Source organism: Callionymus lyra, chromosome 13 (assembly GCF_982586985.1).
Source record: "Callionymus lyra chromosome 13, fCalLyr1.hap1.1, whole genome shotgun sequence".
Taxonomy (NCBI): Eukaryota; Metazoa; Chordata; class Actinopteri; order Syngnathiformes; family Callionymidae; genus Callionymus; species Callionymus lyra.
In genome coordinates, this window is record NC_141830.1 from 1389767 (window position 1) to 1412266 (window position 22500).

Here is a 22500-nt window from a genome sequence, read left to right on the forward strand (position 1 = left end):
TTGCGTTTGCGTTTGCGTTTGCGTTTGCGTTTGCGTTTGCGTTTGCATTTGCGTTTGCGTTTGCGTTTGCGTTTGCGTTTGCGTTTGCGTTTGCGTTTGCGTTTGCGGTTGCGGTTGCGGTGCAGCTGCGGTTGCGGTTTCCTTTTTGATTGCGTTTGCGTTTGCGTTTGCGTTTGCGTTTGCGTTTGCGTTTGCGTTTGCGTTTGCGTTTGCGTTTGCGTTTGCGTTTGCGTTTGCGTTTGCGTTTGCGTTTGCGTTTGTGTTTGCGTTTGCGGTTGCGGTGCAGCTGTGGTTGCGGTTTCCTTTTTGGTTACGGTTGCTTTTGCGGTTGAGGTGCAGCTGTGGTTGCGGTTTCCATTTCGGTTGCGTTTGCATTTGTGGTTGCGGTTGTGGTGTAGCTGTGGTTGCGGTTTCCTTTTTGGTTGCGGTTGCTTTTGCGGTTGAGGTGCAGCTGTGTTTGCGGTTTCCATTTCGGTTGCGTTTGCGGTTGCATTTGTGGTTGCGGTTGTGGTGTAGCTGTGGTTGCGGTTTCCTTTTTGGTTGCGGTTGCTTTTGAGGTGCAGCTGTGGTTGCGGTTTCCATTTCGGTTGCGTTTGCGGTTGCATTTGTGGTTGCGATTGTGGTGTAGCTGTGGTTGCGGTTTAATTTTGGTTGCGGTTGCTTTTGCGATTGAGGTGCAGCTGTGGTTGCGGTTTCCTTTTTGGTTGCGGTTGCTTTTGCGGTTGAGGTGCGGTTGCGTTTGCCGTGCAGCTGTGTTTGCGTTTGCGTTTGCGTTTGCGTTTGCGTTTGCGTTTGCGTTTGCGTTTGCGTTTGCGTTTGCGTTTGCGTTTGCATTTGCATTTGCGTTTGCTTTTGTGGTTGAGGTGCGGTTGCGGTTGCGGTTGCAGTTGCGGTTGCGTTTGCGTTTGCGTTTGCGTTTGCGGTTGCGGTTGCTTTTGTGGTTCAGTTGCGGTTGCGGTTGCTTTTCTGGTTGCGGTTTCCCTTTCGGTTGCGGTTGCTTTTCTGGTGGCGGTTTTGTTTTTGACCAGCTGTTAAATGTCAGATCCTGTCAGTCACACGAGGACAACGATGATCAGCAACAATCGACTCGTAGACGTTGACACTCGTTCTCTCTCTGACTTACAGACGAGCAGGAAGCCGTGCAGAAAAGAACGTTCACCAAATGGATCAATTCCCACTTGGCAAAGGTAAGTGTTGTTGGTTCGATTCCGAGTGTCTCTGCCAGCACCAGCTTCCAGGTTTTTTATGATAAACCAGCTCCGATTTTTCTCCCGAGTGACTCGTCTGTGTTCTGCGCGACACATTCCTGAAGCTTCTGAGCTGGTCATGAGACCGGCTTCTGCTCCGGGACGTGGCCTCCTCGACCCTCGACCACGAGACCAGCAGTGACGTCCGAGACCTGAAGATTAGTGGCTTCAGATCTTGGTTTTCCTTTGACGAACAGAGACGAACAAACCTGCTTCGTTTCAGTAAAAACCATCTTCTTTTAGATCCTTCAGAGGATTTGAATCTGACGAACAGAAACGAGGAGATGCTTCTCACTCCAGGAAAAATGACAGACAATAGTTTTAAAGAATATTTTTTGGGACCAATAACGTGAGAATAAATTCAAGTTTTAAAAGCTGCGAATAATTAGCAGTGGCTGTAATTAACACGGACAATAGATGGATTTTATCTTCGTCCCACGAGCGACAATTAACTTCTCGTTTAAATCTGCTGCGGCAGGAAAACAGTTTCGTTCCAATAGTTGCCAATTAAGATGATCCGGGATAAGAAACGCTGACGACGACACGCCAACGACACGCGTGTCGTCGTCACGTCACGCACATTATCTGAGTGACGTCGAGGAACTGATGACATGTCGAGGCTGAAGGTCCAGAGACACGGAGCAGAACATTCGTGTAGAAGAGCAGAAGAAATCGAGCGTGACGTGAAAGATTGAAGGGAGGAAGAGGAGGGAGGAAGAGAGGGAGGAAGAGAGGGAGGAAGAGAGGGAGGATGAGAGGGAGGATGAGAGGGAGGAAGAGAGGGAGGAAGAGAGGGAGGAAGAGGAGGGAGGAAGAGAGGGAGGAAGAGAGGGAGAAAGAGAGGGAGGAAGAGAGGGAGGAAGAGAGGGAGGAAGAGAGGGAGGGAGAGAGGGAGGAAGAGGAGGGAGGAAGAGAGGGAGGAAGAAGAGGGAGGAAGAGGAGGGAGGAAGAGAGGGAGGAAGAGAGGGAGGAAGAGGAGGGAGAAAGAGAGGGAGGAAGAGAGGGAGGAAGAGGAGGGAGAAAGAGAGGGAGGAAGAGAGGGAGGAAGTGGAGGGAGAGAGGGAGGAAGAGAGGGAGGAAGTGGAGGGAGAGAGGGAGGAAGAGAGGGAGGAAGAGGAGGGAGGAAGAGAGGGAGGAAGAGAGGGAGGAAGAAGAGGGAGGAAGAGGAGGGAGGAAGAGAGGGAGGAAGAGGAGGGAGGAAGAGAGGGAGGAAGAGAGGGAGGAAGAGAGGGAGGAAGAGAGGGAGGAAGAGAGGGAGGGAGAGAGGGAGGAAGAGAGGGAGGAAGAGGAGGAGGAAGAGAGGGAGGAAGAGAGGGAGGAAGAGAGGGAGGAAGAGAGGGAGTAAGAGGAGGGAGGAAGAGAGGGAGGGAGAGGAGGGAGGAAGAGGAGGGAGGAAGAGAGGGAGGAAGAGAGGGAGGAAGAGAGGGAGGAAGAGAGGGAGGGAGAGAGGGAGGATGAGAGGGAGGAAGAGGAGGAGGAAGAGAGGGAGGAAGAGAGGGAGGAAGAGAGGGAGGAAGAGGAGGGAGGAAGAGAGGGAGGAAGAGAGGGAGGAAGAGGAGGGAGGAAGAGAGGGAGGAAGAGAGGGAGGAAGAGAGGGAGGAAGAGAGGGAGGGAGAAAGAGAGGGAGAGAGGGAGGAAGAGAGGGAGGATGAGGAGGGAGGAAGAGGAGGGAGGAAGAGGAGTGAGGAAGAGAGGGAGTAAGAGAGGGAGGAAGAGAGGGAGGATGAGAGGGAGGAAGAGAGGGAGGAAGAGAGGGAAGAAGAGAGGGAGGGAGAAAGAGAGGGAGGAAGGAGGGAGGAAGAGAGGGAGGAAGAGAGGGAGGAAGAGAGGGAGGAAGAGAGGGAGGAAGAGAGGGAGAAAGAGAGGGAGGAAGAGGAGGGAGGGAGAGAGGGAGGAAGAGAGAGAGGGAGAGAGGGAGGATGAGGAGGGAGGAAGAGAGGGAGGAAGAGAGGGAGGGAGAGAAGGAGGAAAAGACGACCACGTGGACATTGAAATATTAAACAAGTATATGTTCATTCAAATGAGTCTCTGCTCGACCTTTCACCTGATGCCTGCCGTTACCATAGCGACGCCAATCGCCTCAAACTCTCATCCACGTGTTTGTTTGAGCGAAGGAAGTGATCGATGGATGGATTGTTATCCTGCTGAGAAGGTGGAGTGAGGAGAAGAAGGAGTGAGGAGAAGAAGGAGTGAGGAGAAGAGTGAGTGAGGAGAAGAAGGAGTGAGGAGAAGAGTGAGTGAGGAGAAGAAGGAGTGAGGAGAAGAGTGAGTGAGGAGAAGAAGGAGTGAGGAGAAGAGTGAGTGAGGAGAAGAAGGAGTGAGGAGAAGAACGAGTGAGGAGAAGAACGAGTGAGGAGAAGAGTGAGTGAGGAGAAGAAGGAGTGAGGAGAAGGAGTGAGGAGAAGAAGGAGTGAGGAGAAGAACGAATGAGGAGAAGAAGGAGGGAGGAGATGAACGAGTGAGGAGAAGAACGAGTGAGGAGAAGAAGGACAGAGGAGAAGAGTGAGTGAGGAGAAGAAGGAGTGAGGAGAAGGACTGAGGAGAAGAAGGAGTGAGGAGAAGAACGAATGAGGAGAAGAAGGAGTGAGGAGAAGAGTGAGTGAGGAGAAGAAAGAGTGAGGAGAAGAGTGAGTGAGGAGAAGAAGGAGTGAGGAGAAGAGTGAGTGAGGAGAAGAAGGAGTGAGGAGAAGAACGAGTGAGGAGAAGAACGAGTGAGGAGAAGAGTGAGTGAGGAGAAGAAGGAGTGAGGAGAAGGAGTGAGGAGAAGAAGGAGTGAGGAGAAGAACGAATGAGGAGAAGAAGGAGGGAGGAGATGAACGAGTGAGGAGAAGAATGAGTGAGGAGAAGAAGGACAGAGGAGAAGAGTGAGTGAGGAGAAGAAGGAGTGAGGAGAAGGACTGAGGAGAAGAAGGAGTGAGGAGAAGAACGAATGAGGAGAAGAAGGAGTGAGGAGAAGAGTGAGTGAGGAGAAGAAAGAGTGAGGAGAAGAGGGAGTGAGGAGAAGAGTGAGTGAGGAGAAGAAGGAGTGAGGAGAAGAACGAGTGAGGAGAAGAACGAGTGAGGAGAAGAGTGAGTGAGGAGAAGAAGGAGTGAGGAGAAGGAGTGAGGAGAAGAAGGAGTGAGGAGAAGAACGAATGAGGAGAAGAAGGAGGGAGGAGATGAACGAGTGAGGAGAAGAACGAGTGAGGAGAAGAAGGACAGAGGAGAAGAGTGAGTGAGGAGAAGAAGGAGTGAGGAGAAGGACTGAGGAGAAGAAGGAGTGAGGAGAAGAACGAATGAGGAGAAGAAGGAGTGAGGAGAAGAGTGAGTGAGGAGAAGAAAGAGTGAGGAGAAGAGTGAGTGAGGAGAAGAAGGAGTGAGGAGAAGAGTGAGTGAGGAGAAGAAGGAGTGAGGAGAAGAACGAGTGAGGAGAAGAACGAGTGAGGAGAAGAGTGAGTGAGGAGAAGAAGGAGTGAGGAGAAGGAGTGAGGAGAAGAAGGAGTGAGGAGAAGAACGAATGAGGAGAAGAAGGAGGGAGGAGATGAACGAGTGAGGAGAAGAACGAGTGAGGAGAAGAAGGACAGAGGAGAAGAGTGAGTGAGGAGAAGAAGGAGTGAGGAGAAGGACTGAGGAGAAGAAGGAGTGAGGAGAAGAACGAATGAGGAGAAGAAGGAGTGAGGAGAAGAGTGAGTGAGGAGAAGAAAGAGTGAGGAGAAGAGTGAGTGAGGAGAAGAAGGAGTGAGGAGAAGAGTGAGTGAGGAGAAGAAGGAGTGAGGAGAAGAGTGAGTGAGGAGAAGAAGGAGTGAGGAGAAGAGTGAGTGAGAAGAAGAAGGAGTGAGAAGAAGAAGGAGTGAGTAAAGAAGGAGTGAGTAAAGAAGGAGTGAGTTAAGAAGGAGTGAGTCTCAGAGAAGACCACCGTCTTCACCTCCTCAGGTGAGAGATTAAGTTAAGTTAAGGTAACAAAGCAGCTGCTGGACGATGAATCTAAGATGATTCTTTACTCTCCAGTGACACCAGTTTCATTGATCTTCCATTTTGACAAATCCTGTCTGAGAAGATTAATGACAGGAAGCCGAGGTCCAGAGATAAGGAAGCCGAGGTGTTTCCAGAGATAAGAAGCTCTTGGAGAAACAGAGGATTGTGGGAAATACTCTCACGAGGACAAACGCACACTTGTTTTCAGACACACAACCTCCACGACACAACTTTCTACGTCACATGATCTCACGCCTGGACCTGATACGTGCTTCCAACTTCATCCTTGATTGTGTTGAAACACGAGAACATCGAGTGTACTACACTCTAGTGTACTACAAGAGTGCGCTCTATTGTAATACATTCTAGTGTGCTACTTTCTAGTGTACTGCACTCTACTGTACTGCACTCTGGTGTACTGCACTCTGGTGTACTGCACTCTAATGTACTACACTCTAGTGTACTACTCTCGAGTGTACTACACTCTAGTGTACTACAAGAGTGCACTCTATTGTAATACATTCTAGTGTGCTATTTTCTAGTGTACTGCACTCTACTGTACTGCACTCTGGTGTACTGCACTCTAATGTACTGCACTCTAATGTACTAGACTCTAGTGTACTACTCTCGAGTGTACTACACTCTAGTGTACTACAAGAGTGCACTCTATTGTAATACATTCTAGTGTACTACTTTCTAGTGTACTGCACTCTACTGTACTGCACTCTGGTGTAATGCACTCTAATGTACTGCACTCTGGTGTATTGCACTCTAATGTACTGCACTCTGGTGTACTGCACTCTAATGTACTGCACTCTAATGTACTAGACTCTAGTGTACTACTCTCGAGTGTACTACACTCTAGTGTACTGCACTCTAGTGTACTACAAGAGTGCACTCTATTGTAATACATTCTAGTGTACTACTTTCTAGTGTACTGCACTCTACTGTACTGCACTCTGGTGTACTGCACTCTAGTGCACTGCACTCTAATGTACTACACTCTAGTGTACTACTCTCGAGTGTACTACATTCTAGTGTACTGCATTCCAGGAAATGATATTACTTTTGCACTCTAGTGTACTACACTCCAGTGTACTGCACTCTAGTGTACTGCATTCCAGGAAATGATATTACTTTTGCACTCTAGTGTACTACACTCCAGTGTACTGCACTCTAGTGAACTGCATTCCAGGAAATGATATTACTTTTGCACTCTAGTGTACTACACTCCAGTGTACTGCACTCTAGTGTACTGCATTCCAGGAAATGATATTACTTTTGCACTCTAGTGTACTGCATTCCAGGAAATGATATTACTTTTGCACTCTAGTGTACTACACTCCAGTGTACTGCACTCTAGTGTACTGCATTCCAGGAAATGATATTACTTTTGCACTCTAGTGTACTACACTCCAGTGTACTGCACTCTAGTGAACTGCATTCCAGGAAATGATATTACTTTTGCACTCTAGTGTACTGCATTCCAGGAAATGATATTACTTTTGCACTCTAGTGTACTACACTCCAGTGTACTGCACTCTAGTGTACTGCATTCCAGGAAATGATATTACTTTTGCACTCTAGTGTACTACACTCCAGTGTACTGCACTTTAGTGTAAAACACTCTAGTGTCCTGCACGCTAGTGTACTGCACTCTAGTGTACTGCACTCTAGTGTAATATACTCTAGTGTACTACACTCTAGTGTACTATACTCTAGTGTACTACACTCCAGGAAATGATATTTCTTTCGTGTTCACTCATTAACCACAAACTCCCTCATTAGCTCCAGGATTAAAACAAAAAGTGTTTCTGGAGGAACACGTGTGTTTGTGGAGGAACACGTGTGTTTCTGGAGGAACATGCGTGTTTCTGGAGGAACACGCGTGTCCGAGTCTCACGTCTGAAGCCATCAGACGTTCTTAGGATGTTAATTAATTTTCAAGCTCCTTCTCCAGCTGAGGCTGATCCTGTGATGAGGCTCTTAGACTCTCAGACTCGCTCAGTGTACTGCACTCTAGTGTACTACTCTAGTGTACTACACTTTAGTTTACGACTCTCTAGTGTACTACAATCTAGTGTACTGTACTCTAGTGTCCTGCATTCTAGTGTAATATACTCTAGTGTACTACACTCTAGTGTACTGCACTCTAGTGTAATATACTCTAGTGTAATGTACTCTAGTGTACTGCACTCTAGTGTCCTGCATTCTAGTGTAATATACTCTAGTGTACTACACTCTAGTGTACTGCACTCTAGTGTAATATACTCTAGTGTAATATACTCTAGTGTACTGCACTCTAGTGTACTGCACTCCAGTGTACTACACTCCAGTGTACTGCACTCCAGTGTACTACACTCCAGTGTACTGCACTCCAGTGTACTGCACTCTAGTGTCCTGCACTCTAGTGTAATATACTCTAGTGTCCTGCACTCTAGTGTAATATACTCTAGTGTCCTGCACTCTAGTGTAATATACTCTAGTGTCCTGCATTCTAGTGTAATATACTCTAGTGTCCTGCATTCTAGTGTAATATACTCTAGTGTCCTGCATTCTAGTGTAATATACTCTAGTGTCCTGCATTCTAGTGTAATATACTCTAGTGTCCTGCATTCTAGTGTAATATACTCTAGTGTCCTGCACTCTAGTGTAATATACTCTAGTGTCCTGCATGCTAGTGTACTACACTCTTTCGTGTTCACTCATTAACCACAAACTCCCTCATTAGCTCCGGGATTAAAACAAAAAGTGAAATTTAACTTCAATTATTGTTTGAAGGCGTGTTTCTGGAGGAACACGCGTGTGCTTCGAGTCTCACGTCTGAAGCCATCAGACGTTCTTAGGATGTTAATTAATTTTCAAGCTCCTTCTCCAGCTGAGGCTGATCCTGTGCTGAGGCTCTTAGACTCTCAGACTCGCTCGGCTGCTAATCTCTGCTCGTCTGAACCTCAGCGTGAGACGACTTTACTTCCAGGGAAAAATCCTCGTCTGCAGACGAGTGCGACGGTCAGGCAGGAGGTCAGAGAAGAGATGGATTCCATCATCAGCATATTTGAGGATTTGAGGAGCTGAGCCGACGCCGAGATATCAGCAGAAGTCTCTTTCTTTTGGGGCGTCTGGAGGATTGTGAGGGGGTCCCCTTCATCTGAGCTCAGCTTTCTTAAGAGAAGGATGAAGCCACAACACAGCGGAGGAGAGAAAATTACTCTTTCAGTTCTTTCTTGGACTGGTGTCTGTCCATCAATGCACTCTAGTGTACTGCACTCTAGTGTACTGCATTCCAGGAAATGATATTACTTTTGCACTCTAGTGTACTACACTCTAGTGTACTGCATTCCAGGAAATGATATTACTTTTGCACTCTAGTGTACTACACTCTAGTGTACTGCATTCCAGGAAATGATATTACTTTTGCACTCTAGTGTACTACACTCTAGTGTACTGCATTCCAGGAAATGATATTACTTTTGCACTCTAGTGTACTACACTCTAGTGTACTGCATTCCAGGAAATGATATTACTTTTGCACTCTAGTGTTCTACACTCCAGTGTACTGCACTCTGGTGTACTGCACTCTGGTGTACTGCACTCTAGTGTACTGCATTCCAGGAAATTATATTACTTTTGCACTCTAGTGTACTACACTCCAGTGTACTGCACTCTGGTGTACTGCACTCTAGTGTACTGCATTCCAGGAAATGATATTACTTTTGCACTCTAGTGTTCTACACTCTAGTGTACTACACTCTAGTGTACTGCACTCTAGTGTACTACACTCTAGTGTACTGCATTCCAGGAAATTATATTACTTTTGCACTCTAGTGTAACACACTCTAGTGTACTGCACTCTAGAGTACTGCACTCTAGTGTAATATACTCTAGTGTACTGCACTCTAGTGTACTGCATTCCAGGAAATGATATTACTTTTGTACTCTAGTGTACTACACTCCAGTGTACTGCACTCTGGTGTACTGCACTCTAGTGTACTGCACTCTAGTGTACTGCACTCTAGTTTAATATACTCTAGTGTCCGCTATTGTACTGCACTCTAGTGTCCTGCATTCTAGTGTACTGCACGCTAGTGTCCTCTAGTGTACTGCACTCTAGTGTATTACACTCTAGTGTACTGCACTCTTGTGTCCTCTAGTGTACTACACTCTAGTGTACTGCACTCTAGTGTCCTCTAGTGTACTACACTCTAGTGTACTGCACTCTAGTGTCCTCTAGTGTCCTGCACTCTAGTGTACTACACTCTAGTGTACTGCACGCTAGTGTCCTCTAGTGTACTGCACTCTAGTGTACTACACTCTAGTGTACTGCACTCTAGTGTCCTCTAGTGTACTACACTCTAGTGTACTGCACTCTAGTGTCCTCTAGTGTACTACACTCTAGTGTACTGCACTCTAGTGTCCTCTAGTGTCCTGCACTCTAGTGTACTACACTCTAGTGTACTGCACGCTAGTGTCCTCTAGTGTACTGCACTCTAGTGTACTACACTCTAGTGTACTGCACTCTAGTGTCCTCTAGTGTACTACACTCTAGTGTCCTGCACTCTAGTGTCCTGCACTCTAGTGTACTACACTCTTTCGTGTTCACTCATCAACCACAAACTCCCTCATTAGCTCCATTGATGTTTCACTTAAAACAAAAAGTGAAACATCAATGCTGCGTTCATCATCAACCTTGAGCAGATCTGATCATCGTCTGGATGAAAACCTCATGGTGTTCCTCCATGTATCTCATGTGGTTCCTCTGTCTCCTCCAGCGAGACCCTCCTCTGGTGGTGATCGACCTCTTCGAGGACGTCAAGGATGGAGTGAAGCTTCTCGCGCTGCTGGAGGTCCTCTCTGGTCAGACCCTGGTGAGATCTTCTGACCTGTAACTGCATCCATTTCTCTGTTGAGTCATGGAATGAGACGTGAAGGTGGATCAATGAAACACCTGCAGCTGTATTGACAGAAGAAGATCCTCAAGATGATGTTTGTTGGTTTTATTGGTTCATCTCTAATCTGTCCTTGAAACCTTTCGATCTCATGGATGGACATGTCTGTGGGAAACAAGTCATTGACGATTCACTCGCTCCTTATTGGCTCCTCCAGTCGTTCCAGACGAGTCAAAATATCTGGTCAAGATATATTTAGAAATGTACTTTAATCATGTTAATACTTGTTTATCACAGTGTTTTATGTTGTTGTGATTTAAATCTTTTCATCTAACATTATATCATACTAACCTAGTAACATACTAACCTAGTAACATAGTAACATAGTAACATAGTAACATAGTAACATACTAACCTAGTAACATAGTAACATAGTAACATAGTAACATAGTAACATACTAACCTAGTAACATAGTAACCTAGTAACATAGTAACATAGTAACATACTAACCTAGTAACATAGTAACATAGTAACATAGTAACATAGTAACATACTAACCTAGTAACATAGTAACATAGTAACATAATAGCATAATTGCATAGCAGCATAGTAACATAATAACATAGTAACATAGTAACATAGTAACATAATAGCAGAGTAGCATAATAACATAGTAACATAGTAGCATAATATCATAGTAACATAGTAACATAATAGCACAGTAGCATAATATCATAGTAACATAGTAGCATAGTAACATAGTAACATAGTAACATAGTAGCATAATATCATAGTAACATAATAACATAGTAACATAGTAACATAGTAACATAGTAGCATAGTAGCATAATAGCATAGTAGCATAATAACATAGTAACATAGTAACATAGTAGCATAATATCATAGTAACATAGTAACATAGTAACATAGTAGCATAATATCATAGTAACATAATAACATAGTAACATAGTAACATAATAGCATAGTAGCATAATAACATAGTAACATAGTAGCATAATATCATAGTAACATAATAACATAGTAACATAGTAACATAGTAACATAGTAACATAATAGCATAGTAGCATAATAACATAGTAACATAGTATCATAATATCATAGTAACATAGTAACATAGTAACATAGTATCATAGTAACATAGTAGCATAATATCATAGTAACATAATAACATAATAACATAGTAACATAGTAACATAGTAACATAGTAACATAATAGCATAGTAGCATAATAACATAGTAACATAGTAGCATAATATCATAGTAACATAGTAACATAGTAACATAGTAACATAATTGCATAATTGCATAGTAGCATAGTAGCATAGTAACATAGTAGCATAATAACATAGTAACATAGTAGCATAGTAACATAGTAGCATAGTAACATAGTAACATAGTAGCATAGTAACATAGTAGCATAGTAACATAGTAACATAATAACATAATAACATAGTAACATAGTAACATAGTAACATAATAACATAATAACATAGTAACATAGTAGCATAGTAACATAGTAACATAATAACATACTAACCTAGTAACATAGTAACATAATAACATAATAACATAGTAACATAGTAACATAGTAACATAGTAACATAATAACATAATAACATAGTAACATAGTAACATAGTAACATAGTAACATAGTAACATAATAACATAGTAACATAGTAGCATAGTAACATAGTAACATAATAACATACTAACCTAGTAACATAGTAACATAATAACATAATAACATAGTAACATAGTAACATAGTAACATAGTAACATAGTAACATAATAACATAGTAACATAGTAACATAGTAACATAATAACATAATAACATAGTAACATAGTAACATAATAACATAATAACATAGTAACATAGTAGCATAGTAACATAGTAACATAATAACATAGTAACATAGTAACATAGTAACATAGTAACATAATAACATAGTAACATAGTAACATAATAACATAGTAACATAATAGCATAATAGCATAATAGCATAGTAGCATAGTAGCATAATATCATAGTAACATAGTAACATAGTAAAATAATAACATAGTAACATAGTAACATAATAACATAATAGCATAATAGCATAGTAGCATAGTAGTAGCATAATATCATAGTAACATAGTAACATAGTAACATAATAACATAGTAACATAGTAACATAGTAACATAGTAACATAATAGCATAGTAACATAGTAACATAATAACATAGTAACATAGTAACATAGTAACATAATAACATAATAGCATAATTGCATAGTAGCATAGTAGCATAATAACATAGTAACATAATAACATAGTAACATACTAACATAGTAACATAATAACATACTAACCTAGTAACATAGTAACATACTAACATAGTAACATAGTAACATAATAACATAATAGCATAATTGCATAGTAGCATAGTAGCATAATAACATAGTAACATAATAACATAGTAACATAGTAACATAGTAACATAATAGCATAATTGCATAGTAGCATAGTAGCATAGTAGCATAATAACATAGTAACATAATAACCTAGTAACATAATAACATACTAACCTAGTAACATAATAAAATAGTAACACAATAACATAATAAAATAGTAACATAGTAACATAATAACATACTAACCTAGTAACATAATAAAATAGTAACATAATAACATAATAAAATAGTAACATAGTAACATAATAACATACTAACCTAGTAACATAGTAACATAGTAACATAATAGCATAATAACATAGTAGCATAGTAGCATAGTAACATAGTAACATACTAACATAGTAACATAGAAACATAATAACCTAGTAACATAATAAAATAGTAACATAATAACATAATAAAATAGTAACATAGTAACATAATAAAATAGTAACATAGTAACATAGTAACATAATAACATACTAACCTAGTAACATAGTAACATAGTAACATAGTAACATAGTAACATACTAACCTAGTAACATAATAAAATAGTAACATAATAACATAATAAAATAGTAACATAGTAACATAATAACATACTAACCTATTAACATAGTAACATAGTAACATAATAACATAATAACATACTAACCTAGTAACCTAGTAACATAGTAACATAGTAACATAATAGCATAATAGCATAGTAGCATAGTAGCATAGTAGCATAGTAACATAGTAACATAGTAACATAATAGCATAATAGCATAGTAGCATAGTAGCATAGTAGCATAGTAACATACTAACATACTAACATAGTAACATACTAACATACTAACATAGTAACATAATAGCATAATAGCATAGTAGCATAGTAGCATAGTAGCATAGTAGCATAGTAACATAGTAACATAGTAACATAATAGCATAGTAGCATAGTAGCATAGTAGCATAGTAACATAGTAACATAGTAACATACTAACATACTAACATAGTAACATACTAACATACTAACATACTAACATAGTAACATAATAGCATAGTAGCATAGTAGCATAGTAGCATAGTAGCATAGTAACATAGTAACATAGTAACATAATAACATAATAACATAGTAACATAGTAACATAGTAACATACTAACATACTAACATACTAACATAGTAACATAATAGCATAGTAGCATAGTAGCATAGTAGCATAGTAACATAGTAACATAGTAACATAATAACATAGTAACATAGTAACATAGTAACATAGTAACATACTAACATAGTAACATAGTAACATAATAACATAGTAACATACTAACATAGTAACATACTAACATAATGAATGAACTATCGTCAATCATACGAGCAAAAGAGATTCCGTGACTAAATGTTAAAACATCTTTGATCGTCTGTTCGAAGTCAAAACTGATTTGAGTTTTAACATCATCACCATAAACCACATGTCTGACCGAACCAGTGTAACGACCTTCACTGCTGCTGTGTCTGTGCTGCAGCCGTGCGAGCAGAGCCAGAACCTGAGGAGGATCCACTGGGTCGCCAACATCAGCACCGCTCTCAGGTTCCTGGAGGGCAGGAAGGTGAGAGTTCATGTTCCTCCTCTTTCTTTCTTCTCCGTCGTTCCCTCCGGCACTCCAGAGAAAATCAATGAGATCCCGACGTCACTCCCGGCATTGTTGTCAGAATCTTCTGCTGGGAGTCTGAGCGCCTTCAGCTCATCCTTGGACGTCCTTGGATCTACATAAATAAAACCATAAGTACGAGCGTCTGCGGCGACGAGTGTGACAGCGTTGAACTTTAAATCCTGTCGCTTTAAGCTGCTTCCATGTGAATGAACGTCTAGACTGTGTTTCTTGAAGGAGTCAGTAGATCATCAAACACACATGTTTCTTGAAGGAGTCAGTAGATCATCAAACACAGATGTTTCTTGAAGGAGTCAGTAGATCATCAAACACAGATGTTTCTTGAAGGAGTCAGTAGATCATCAAACACAGATGTTCCTTGAAGGAGTCAGTAGATCATCAAACACAGATGTTCCTTGAAGGAGTCAGTAGATCATCAAACACAGATGTTTCTTGAAGGAGTCAGTAGATCATCAAACACGGATGTTTCTTGAAGGAGTCAGTAGATCATCAAACACAGATGTTCCTTGAAGGAGTCAGTAGATCATCAAACACAGATGTTTCTTGAAGGAGTCAGTAGATCATCAAACACAGATGTTTCTTGAAGGAGTCAGTAGATCATCAAACACGGATGTTTCTTGAAGGAGTCAGTAGATCATCAAACACAGATGTTTCTTGAAGGAGTCAGTAGATCATCAAACACAGATGTTTCTTGAAGGAGTCAGTAGATCATCAAACACAGATGTTTCTTCAAGGAGTCAGTAGATCATCAAACACAGATGTTTCTTGAAGGAGTCAGTAGATCATCAAACACAGATGTTTCTTGAAGGAGTCAGTAGATCATCAAACACAGATGTTTCTTGAAGGAGTCAGTAGATCATCAAACACAGATGTTTCTTGAAGGAGTCAGTAGATCATCAAACACAGATGTTTCTTGAAGGAGTCAGTAGATCATCAAACACAGATGTTTCTAGAAGGAGTCAGTAGATCATCAAACACAGATGTTTCTAGAAGGAGTCAGTAGATCATCAAACACAGATGTTTCTTGAAGGAGTCAGTAGATCATCAAACACAGATGTTTCTTGAAGGAGTCAGTAGATCATCAAACACACATGTTTCTTGAAGGAGTCAGTAGATCATCAAACACAGATGTTTCTTGAAGGAGTCAGTAGATCATCAAACACAGATGTTTCTTGAAGGAGTCAGTAGATCATCAAACACAGATGTTCCTTGAAGGAGTCAGTAGATCATCAAACACAGATGTTCCTTGAAGGAGTCAGTAGATCATCAAACACAGATGTTTCTTGAAGGAGTCAGTAGATCATCAAACACGGATGTTTCTTGAAGGAGTCAGTAGATCATCAAACACAGATGTTCCTTGAAGGAGTCAGTAGATCATCAAACACAGATGTTTCTTGAAGGAGTCAGTAGATCATCAAACACAGATGTTTCTTGAAGGAGTCAGTAGATCATCAAACACGGATGTTTCTTGAAGGAGTCAGTAGATCATCAAACACAGATGTTTCTTGAAGGAGTCAGTAGATCATCAAACACAGATGTTTCTTGAAGGAGTCAGTAGATCATCAAACACAGATGTTTCTTCAAGGAGTCAGTAGATCATCAAACACAGATGTTTCTTGAAGGAGTCAGTAGATCATCAAACACAGATGTTTCTTGAAGGAGTCAGTAGATCATCAAACACAGATGTTTCTTGAAGGAGTCAGTAGATCATCAAACACAGATGTTTCTTGAAGGAGTCAGTAGATCATCAAACACAGATGTTTCTTGAAGGAGTCAGTAGATCATCAAACACAGATGTTTCTAGAAGGAGTCAGTAGATCATCAAACACAGATGTTTCTAGAAGGAGTCAGTAGATCATCAAACACAGATGTTTCTTGAAGGAGTCAGTAGATCATCAAACACAGATGTTTCTTGAAGGAGTCAGTAGATCATCAAACACACATGTTTCTTGAAGGAGTCAGTAGATCATCAAACACAGATGTTTCTTAAAGGAGTCAGTAGATCATCAAACACAGATGTTTCTTGAAGGAGTCAGTAGATCATCAAACACAGATGTTTCTTGAAGGAGTCAGTAGATCATCAAACACAGATGTTTCTTGAAGGAGTCAGTAGATCATCAAACACAGATGTTTCTTGAAGGAGTCAGTAGATCATCAAACACAGATGTTTCTTGAAGGAGTCAGTAGATCATCAAACACAGATGTTTCTTGAAGGAGTCAGTAGATCATCAAACACACATGTTTCTTGAAGGAGTCAGTAGATCATCAAACACAGATGTTTCTTGAAGGAGTCAGTAGATCATCAAACACACATGTTTCTTGAAGGAGTCAGTAGATCATCAAACACAGATGTTTCTTGAAGGAGTCAGTAGATCATCAAACACAGATGTTTCTTGAAGGAGTCAGTAGATCATCAAACACAGATGTTTCTTGAAGGAGTCAGTAGATCATCAAACACAGATGTTTCTTGAAGGAGTCAGTAGATCATCAAACACAGATGTTTCTTGAAGGAGTCAGTAGATCATCAAACACACATGTTTCTTGAAGGAGTCAGTAGATCATCAAACACAGATGTTTCTTGAAGGAGTCAGTAGATCATCAAACACAGATGTTTCTTGAAGGAGACAGTAGATCATCAAACACACATGTTTCTTGAAGGAGTCAGTAGATCATCAAACACAGATGTTTCTTGAAGGAGTCAGTAGATCATCAAACACACAGATGTTTCTTGAAGGAGTCAGTAGATCATCAAACACAGATGTTTCTTGAAGGAGTCAGTAGATCATCAAACACACAGATGTTTCTTGAAGGAGTCAGTAGATCATCAAACACAGATGTTTCTTGAAGGAGTCAGTAGATCATCAAACACAGATGTTTCTTGAAGGAGTCAGTAGATCATCAAACACACATGTTTCTTGAAGGAGTCAGTAGATCATCAAACACACAGATGTTTCTTGAAGGAGTCAGTAGATCATCAAACACAGATGTTTCTTGAAGGAGTCAGTAGATCATCAAACACAGATGTTTCTTAAAGGAGTCAGTAGATCATCAAACACACAGATGTTTCTTGAAGGAGTCAGTAGATCATCAAACACAGATGTTTCTTGAAGGAGTCAGTAGATCATCAAACACACATGTTTCTTGAAGGAGTCAGTAGATCATCAAACACAGATGTTTCTTGAAGGAGTCAGTAGATCATCAAACACAGATGTTTCTAGAAGGAGTCAGTAGATCATCAAACACACATGTTTCTTGAAGGAGTCAGTAGATCATCAAACACACATGTTTCTTGAAGGAGTCAGTAGATCATCAAACACAGATGTTTCTTGAAGGAGTCAGTAGATCATCAAACACAGATGTTTCTTGAAGGAGTCAGTAGATCATCAAACACAGATGATTCTTGAAGGAGTCAGTAGATCATCAAACACAGATGTTTCTTGAAGGAGTCAGTAGATCATCAAACACAGATGTTTCTTGAAGGAGTCAGTAGATCATCAAACACAGATGTTTCTTGAAGGAGTCAGTAGATCATCAAACACAGATGTTTCTTGAAGGAGTCAGTAGATCATCAAACACAGATGTTTCTTAAAGGAGTCAGTAGATCATCAAACACAGATGTTTCTTGAAGGAGTCAGTAGATCATCAAACACAGATGTTTCTTGAAGGAGTCAGTAGATCATCAAACACAGATGTTTCTTAAAGGAGTCAGTAGATCATCAAACACAGATGTTTCTTGAAGGAGTCAGTAGATCATCAAACACAGATGTTTCTTGAAGGAGTCAGTAGATCATCAAACACAGATGTTTCTTAAAGGAGTCAGTAGATCATCAAACACTGATGTTTCTTGAAGGAGTCAGTAGATCATCAAACACAGATGTTTCTTGAAGGAGTCAGTAGATCATCAAACACAGATGTTTCTTGAAGGAGTCAGTAGATCATCAAACACAGATGTTTCTTAAAGGAGTCAGTAGATCATCAAACACTGATGTTTCTTGAAGGAGTCAGTAGATCATCAAACACAGATGTTTCTTGAAGGAGTCAGTAGATCATCAAACACAGATGTTTCTTGAAGGAGTCAGTAGATCATCAAACACAGATGTTTCTTGAAGGAGTCAGTAGATCATCAAACACAGATGTTTCTTGAAGGAGTCAGTGGATCATCATATGGAGACATTTATGTTCCTGTGAAGATGTTTCTCAGGTTGTTTCCATGGATCTGCTCCTCTGTGGAGCACATCAGGATTACAAGTGTCCAGCTGTTCCTCTAATAGGAAAACATCTCCTCTTATCAGCTCGTATCTGCCCCCGATCTTGCTGCTCCTGGAGAACCCGGAGTAGTTTGTATGAGAGAACCTGTGGTGCAGCAGCAGCTCCATCATCATCTCTAGAGTCACGACTTAGGAAGTTCATGTTATCAGCAGCTCCAGGCTTGTGTTCTCCACAGGAGGTTCTCCTCCACTCACACCTTCATATGTTGATGTTTCCTCTTCTCTCACTTCTTTCAGTCGGCCTGCAGAGGATCTCCGGTGAGTTTTACACATGTATGTTCTAGATATGTTCTAGCTATGTTCTATATATGTTCTAGATATGTTCTAGATATGTTCTAGATGTGTTTTACATATGTTCTAGATGTGTTCTAGATGTGTTCTACATACAGTATGTTCTACATATGTTCTAGATATGTTCTACATATGTTCTACATATGTTCTAGATGTGTTTTACATATGTTCTAGATGTGTTCTAGATGTGTTCTACATACAGTATGTTCTACATATGTTCTAGATATGTTCTACATATGTTCTAGATGTGTTCTACATATGTTCTAGATATGTTCTACATATGTTCTAGATGTGTTCTACATATGTTCTAGATGTGTTCTACATATGTTCTAGATGTGTTCTACATATGTTCTAGATATGTTCTACATATGTTCTAGATGTGTTCTACATATGTTCTAGATGTGTTCTACATATGTTCTAGATGTGTTCTACATATGTTCTAGATATGTTCTAGATGTGTTTTACATATGTTCTAGATGTGTTCTAGATGTGTTCTACATACAGTATGTTCTACATATGTTCTAGATATGTTCTACATATGTTCTAGATGTGTTCTACATATGTTCTAGATGTGTTCTACATATGTTCTAGATGTGTTCTACATATGTTCTAGATGTGTTCTACATATGTTCTACATATGTTCTAGATGTGTTCTACATATGTTCTACATATGTTCTACATATGTTTTACACATGTTCTAGATATGTTCTACATATGTTCTAGAAATGTTCTACATATGTACTAGATATGTTCTACATATGTTCTACATGTGTTCTACATGTGTTCTAGATATGTTTTACACATGTTCTTGATATCTTCTAGATATGTTCTACATATGTTCTAGATGTGTTCTAGATGTGTTCTACATATGTTCTACATATGTTCTACATATGTTCTACATGTGTTCTACATGTGTTCTAGATATGTTCTACATATGTTCTAGATATGTTTTACACATGTTCTAGATATGTTCTAGATATGTTCTACATATGTTCTACATATGTTCTAGATGTGTTCTACATATGTTCTAGATGTGTTCTACATATGTTCTACATATGTTCTAGACATGTTCTACATATGTTTCAAACATGTTCTACATATGTTCTACATGTGTTCTAGATATGTTCTACATATGTTATAGATATGTTCTACATATGTTTTAGATATGTTCTACATATGTACTAGATATGTTCTACATGTGTTCTACATATGTTCTAGATGTGTTCTACATATGTTCTAGATATGTTTCAGACATGTTCTACGTATGTTCTACATGTGTTCTACATATGTTATAGATATGTTCTACATGTGTTCTAGATATGTTCTACATATGTTCTACATATGTTATAGATGTGTTCTACATATGTACTAGATATGTTCTACATATGTACTAGATATGTTCTACATATGTTCTACATGTGTTCTACATGTGTTCTACATATGTTATAGATATGTTCTACATATGTTCTACATATGTACTAGATATGTTCTACATATGTTCTACATATGTTCTACATATGTTATAGATGTGTTCTACATATGTTCTAGATATGTTCTACATATGTACTAGATATGTTCTACATATGTTCTACATGTGTTCTACATGTGTTCTAGATATGTTCTACATATGTTCTACATATGTTCTACATATGTTCTAGATATGTTCTACATATGTGAGTGTGCAGATGTATAAGACTGGGGTTCTATTGAACACAATCTTCTTCTGCGGTTCTTCAGTAAATGTTCACACGTTTCACTCAACAGATCAAACTGGTGAACATCAACTGCACTGATATCGTTGATGGACGTCCTTCGATCGTTCTGGGCCTGATGTGGACCATCATCCTCTACTTCCAGGTGACCCTTGACCTTTAGCAGGAGAGACACATGGTAGCATTAGTTAACGTTTATTATTAGTCTAAATATTAGTAAACATTTATTATTAGTCTAAATATTAGTAAACATTTATTATTAGTCTAAATATTAGTTAACATTTATTATTAATCTAAATATTAGTTAACATTTATTATTAGTCTAAACATTAGTTAACATTTATTATTAGTCTAAATATTAGTTAACATTTATTATTAGTCTAAATATTAGTTAACATTTATTATTAGTCTAAATATTAGTAAACATTTATTATTAATCTAAATATTAGTAAACATTTATTATTAGTCTAAATATTAGTAAACATTTATTATTAATCTAAATATTAGTAAACATTTATTATTAGTCTAAATATTAGTAAACATTTATTATTAATCTAAATATTAGTAAACATTTATTATTAGTCTAAATATTAGTAAACAATTATTATTAGTCTAAATATTAGTAAACATTTATTATTAATCTAAATATTAGTAAACATTTATTATTAGTCTAAACATTAGTAAACATTTATTATTAGTCTAAATATTAGTAAACATTTATTATTAGTCTAAATATTAGTAAACATTTATTATTAATCTAAATATTAGTAAACATTTATTATTAGTCTAAATATTAGTAAACATTTATTATTAATCTAAATATTAGTAAACATTTATTATTAATCTAAATATTAGTAAACATTTATTATTAGTCTAAATATTAGTAAACATTTATTATTAGTCTAAATATTAGTAAACATTTATTATTAATCTAAATATTAGTAAACATTTATTATTAGTCTAAACATTAATAAACATTTATTATTAATCTAAAAATTAGTAAACATTTATTATTAGTCTAAATATTAGTTAACATTTATTATTAGTCTAAATATTAGTAAACATTTATTATTAGTCTAAATATTAGTAAACATTTATTATTAATCTAAATATTAGTAAACATTTATTATTAGTCTAAATATTAGTAAACATTTATTATTAGTCTAAATATTAGTTAACATTTATTATTAGTCTAAATATTAGTAAACATTTATTATTAGTCTAAATATTAGTAAACATTTATTATTAATCTAAATATTAGTTAACATTTATTATTAGTCTAAATATTAGTTAACATTTATTATTAGTCTAAATATTAGTAAACATTTATTATTAATCTAAATATTAGTAAACATTTATTATTAATCTAAATATTAGTAAACATTTATTATTAATCTAAATATTATTTAACATTTATTATTAGTCTAAATATTAGTTAACATTTATTATTAGTCTAAATATTAGTAAACATTTATTATTAATCTAAATATTAGTAAACATTTATTATTAATCTAAATATTAGTAAACATTTATTATTAATCTAAATATTATTAAACATTTATTATTAATCTAAATATTATTAAACATTTATTATTAATCTAAATATTAGTAAACATTTATTATTAATCTAAATATTATTAAACATTTATTATTAATCTAAATATTAGTAAACATTTATTATTAGTCTAAATATTAGTTAACATTTATTATTAGTCTAAATATTAGTTAACATTTATTATTAATCTAAATATTAGTTAACATTTATTATTAGTCTAAATATTAGTTAACATTTATTATTAATCTAAATATTAGTTAACATTTATTATTAGTCTAAATATTAGTAAACATTTATTATTAGTCTAAATATTAGTAAACATTTATTATTAGTCTAAATATTAGTTAACATTTATTATTAGTCTAAATATTAGTAAACATTTATTATTAATCTAAATATTAGTAAACATTTATTATTAATCTAAATATTAGTAAACATTTATTATTAATCTAAATATTATTAAACATTTATTATTAATCTAAA

At 37.8% G+C, this 22500-nt stretch overlaps 1 protein-coding gene across 1 annotated transcript in view; it reads left to right on the top strand.

The window, feature by feature from the left end:
- Positions 1-22500, top strand: part of syne1a (spectrin repeat containing, nuclear envelope 1a) — a 253359-nt gene that overhangs the window by 4408 nt on the left and 226451 nt on the right. Inside the window, 5 exon segments of the mRNA XM_087806340.1 lie at positions 1126-1187; positions 9971-10066; positions 14045-14128; positions 18697-18717; positions 20515-20607. Of these exon segments, the coding sequence (XP_087662466.1) occupies positions 1126-1187; positions 9971-10066; positions 14045-14128; positions 18697-18717; positions 20515-20607 (356 nt within the window).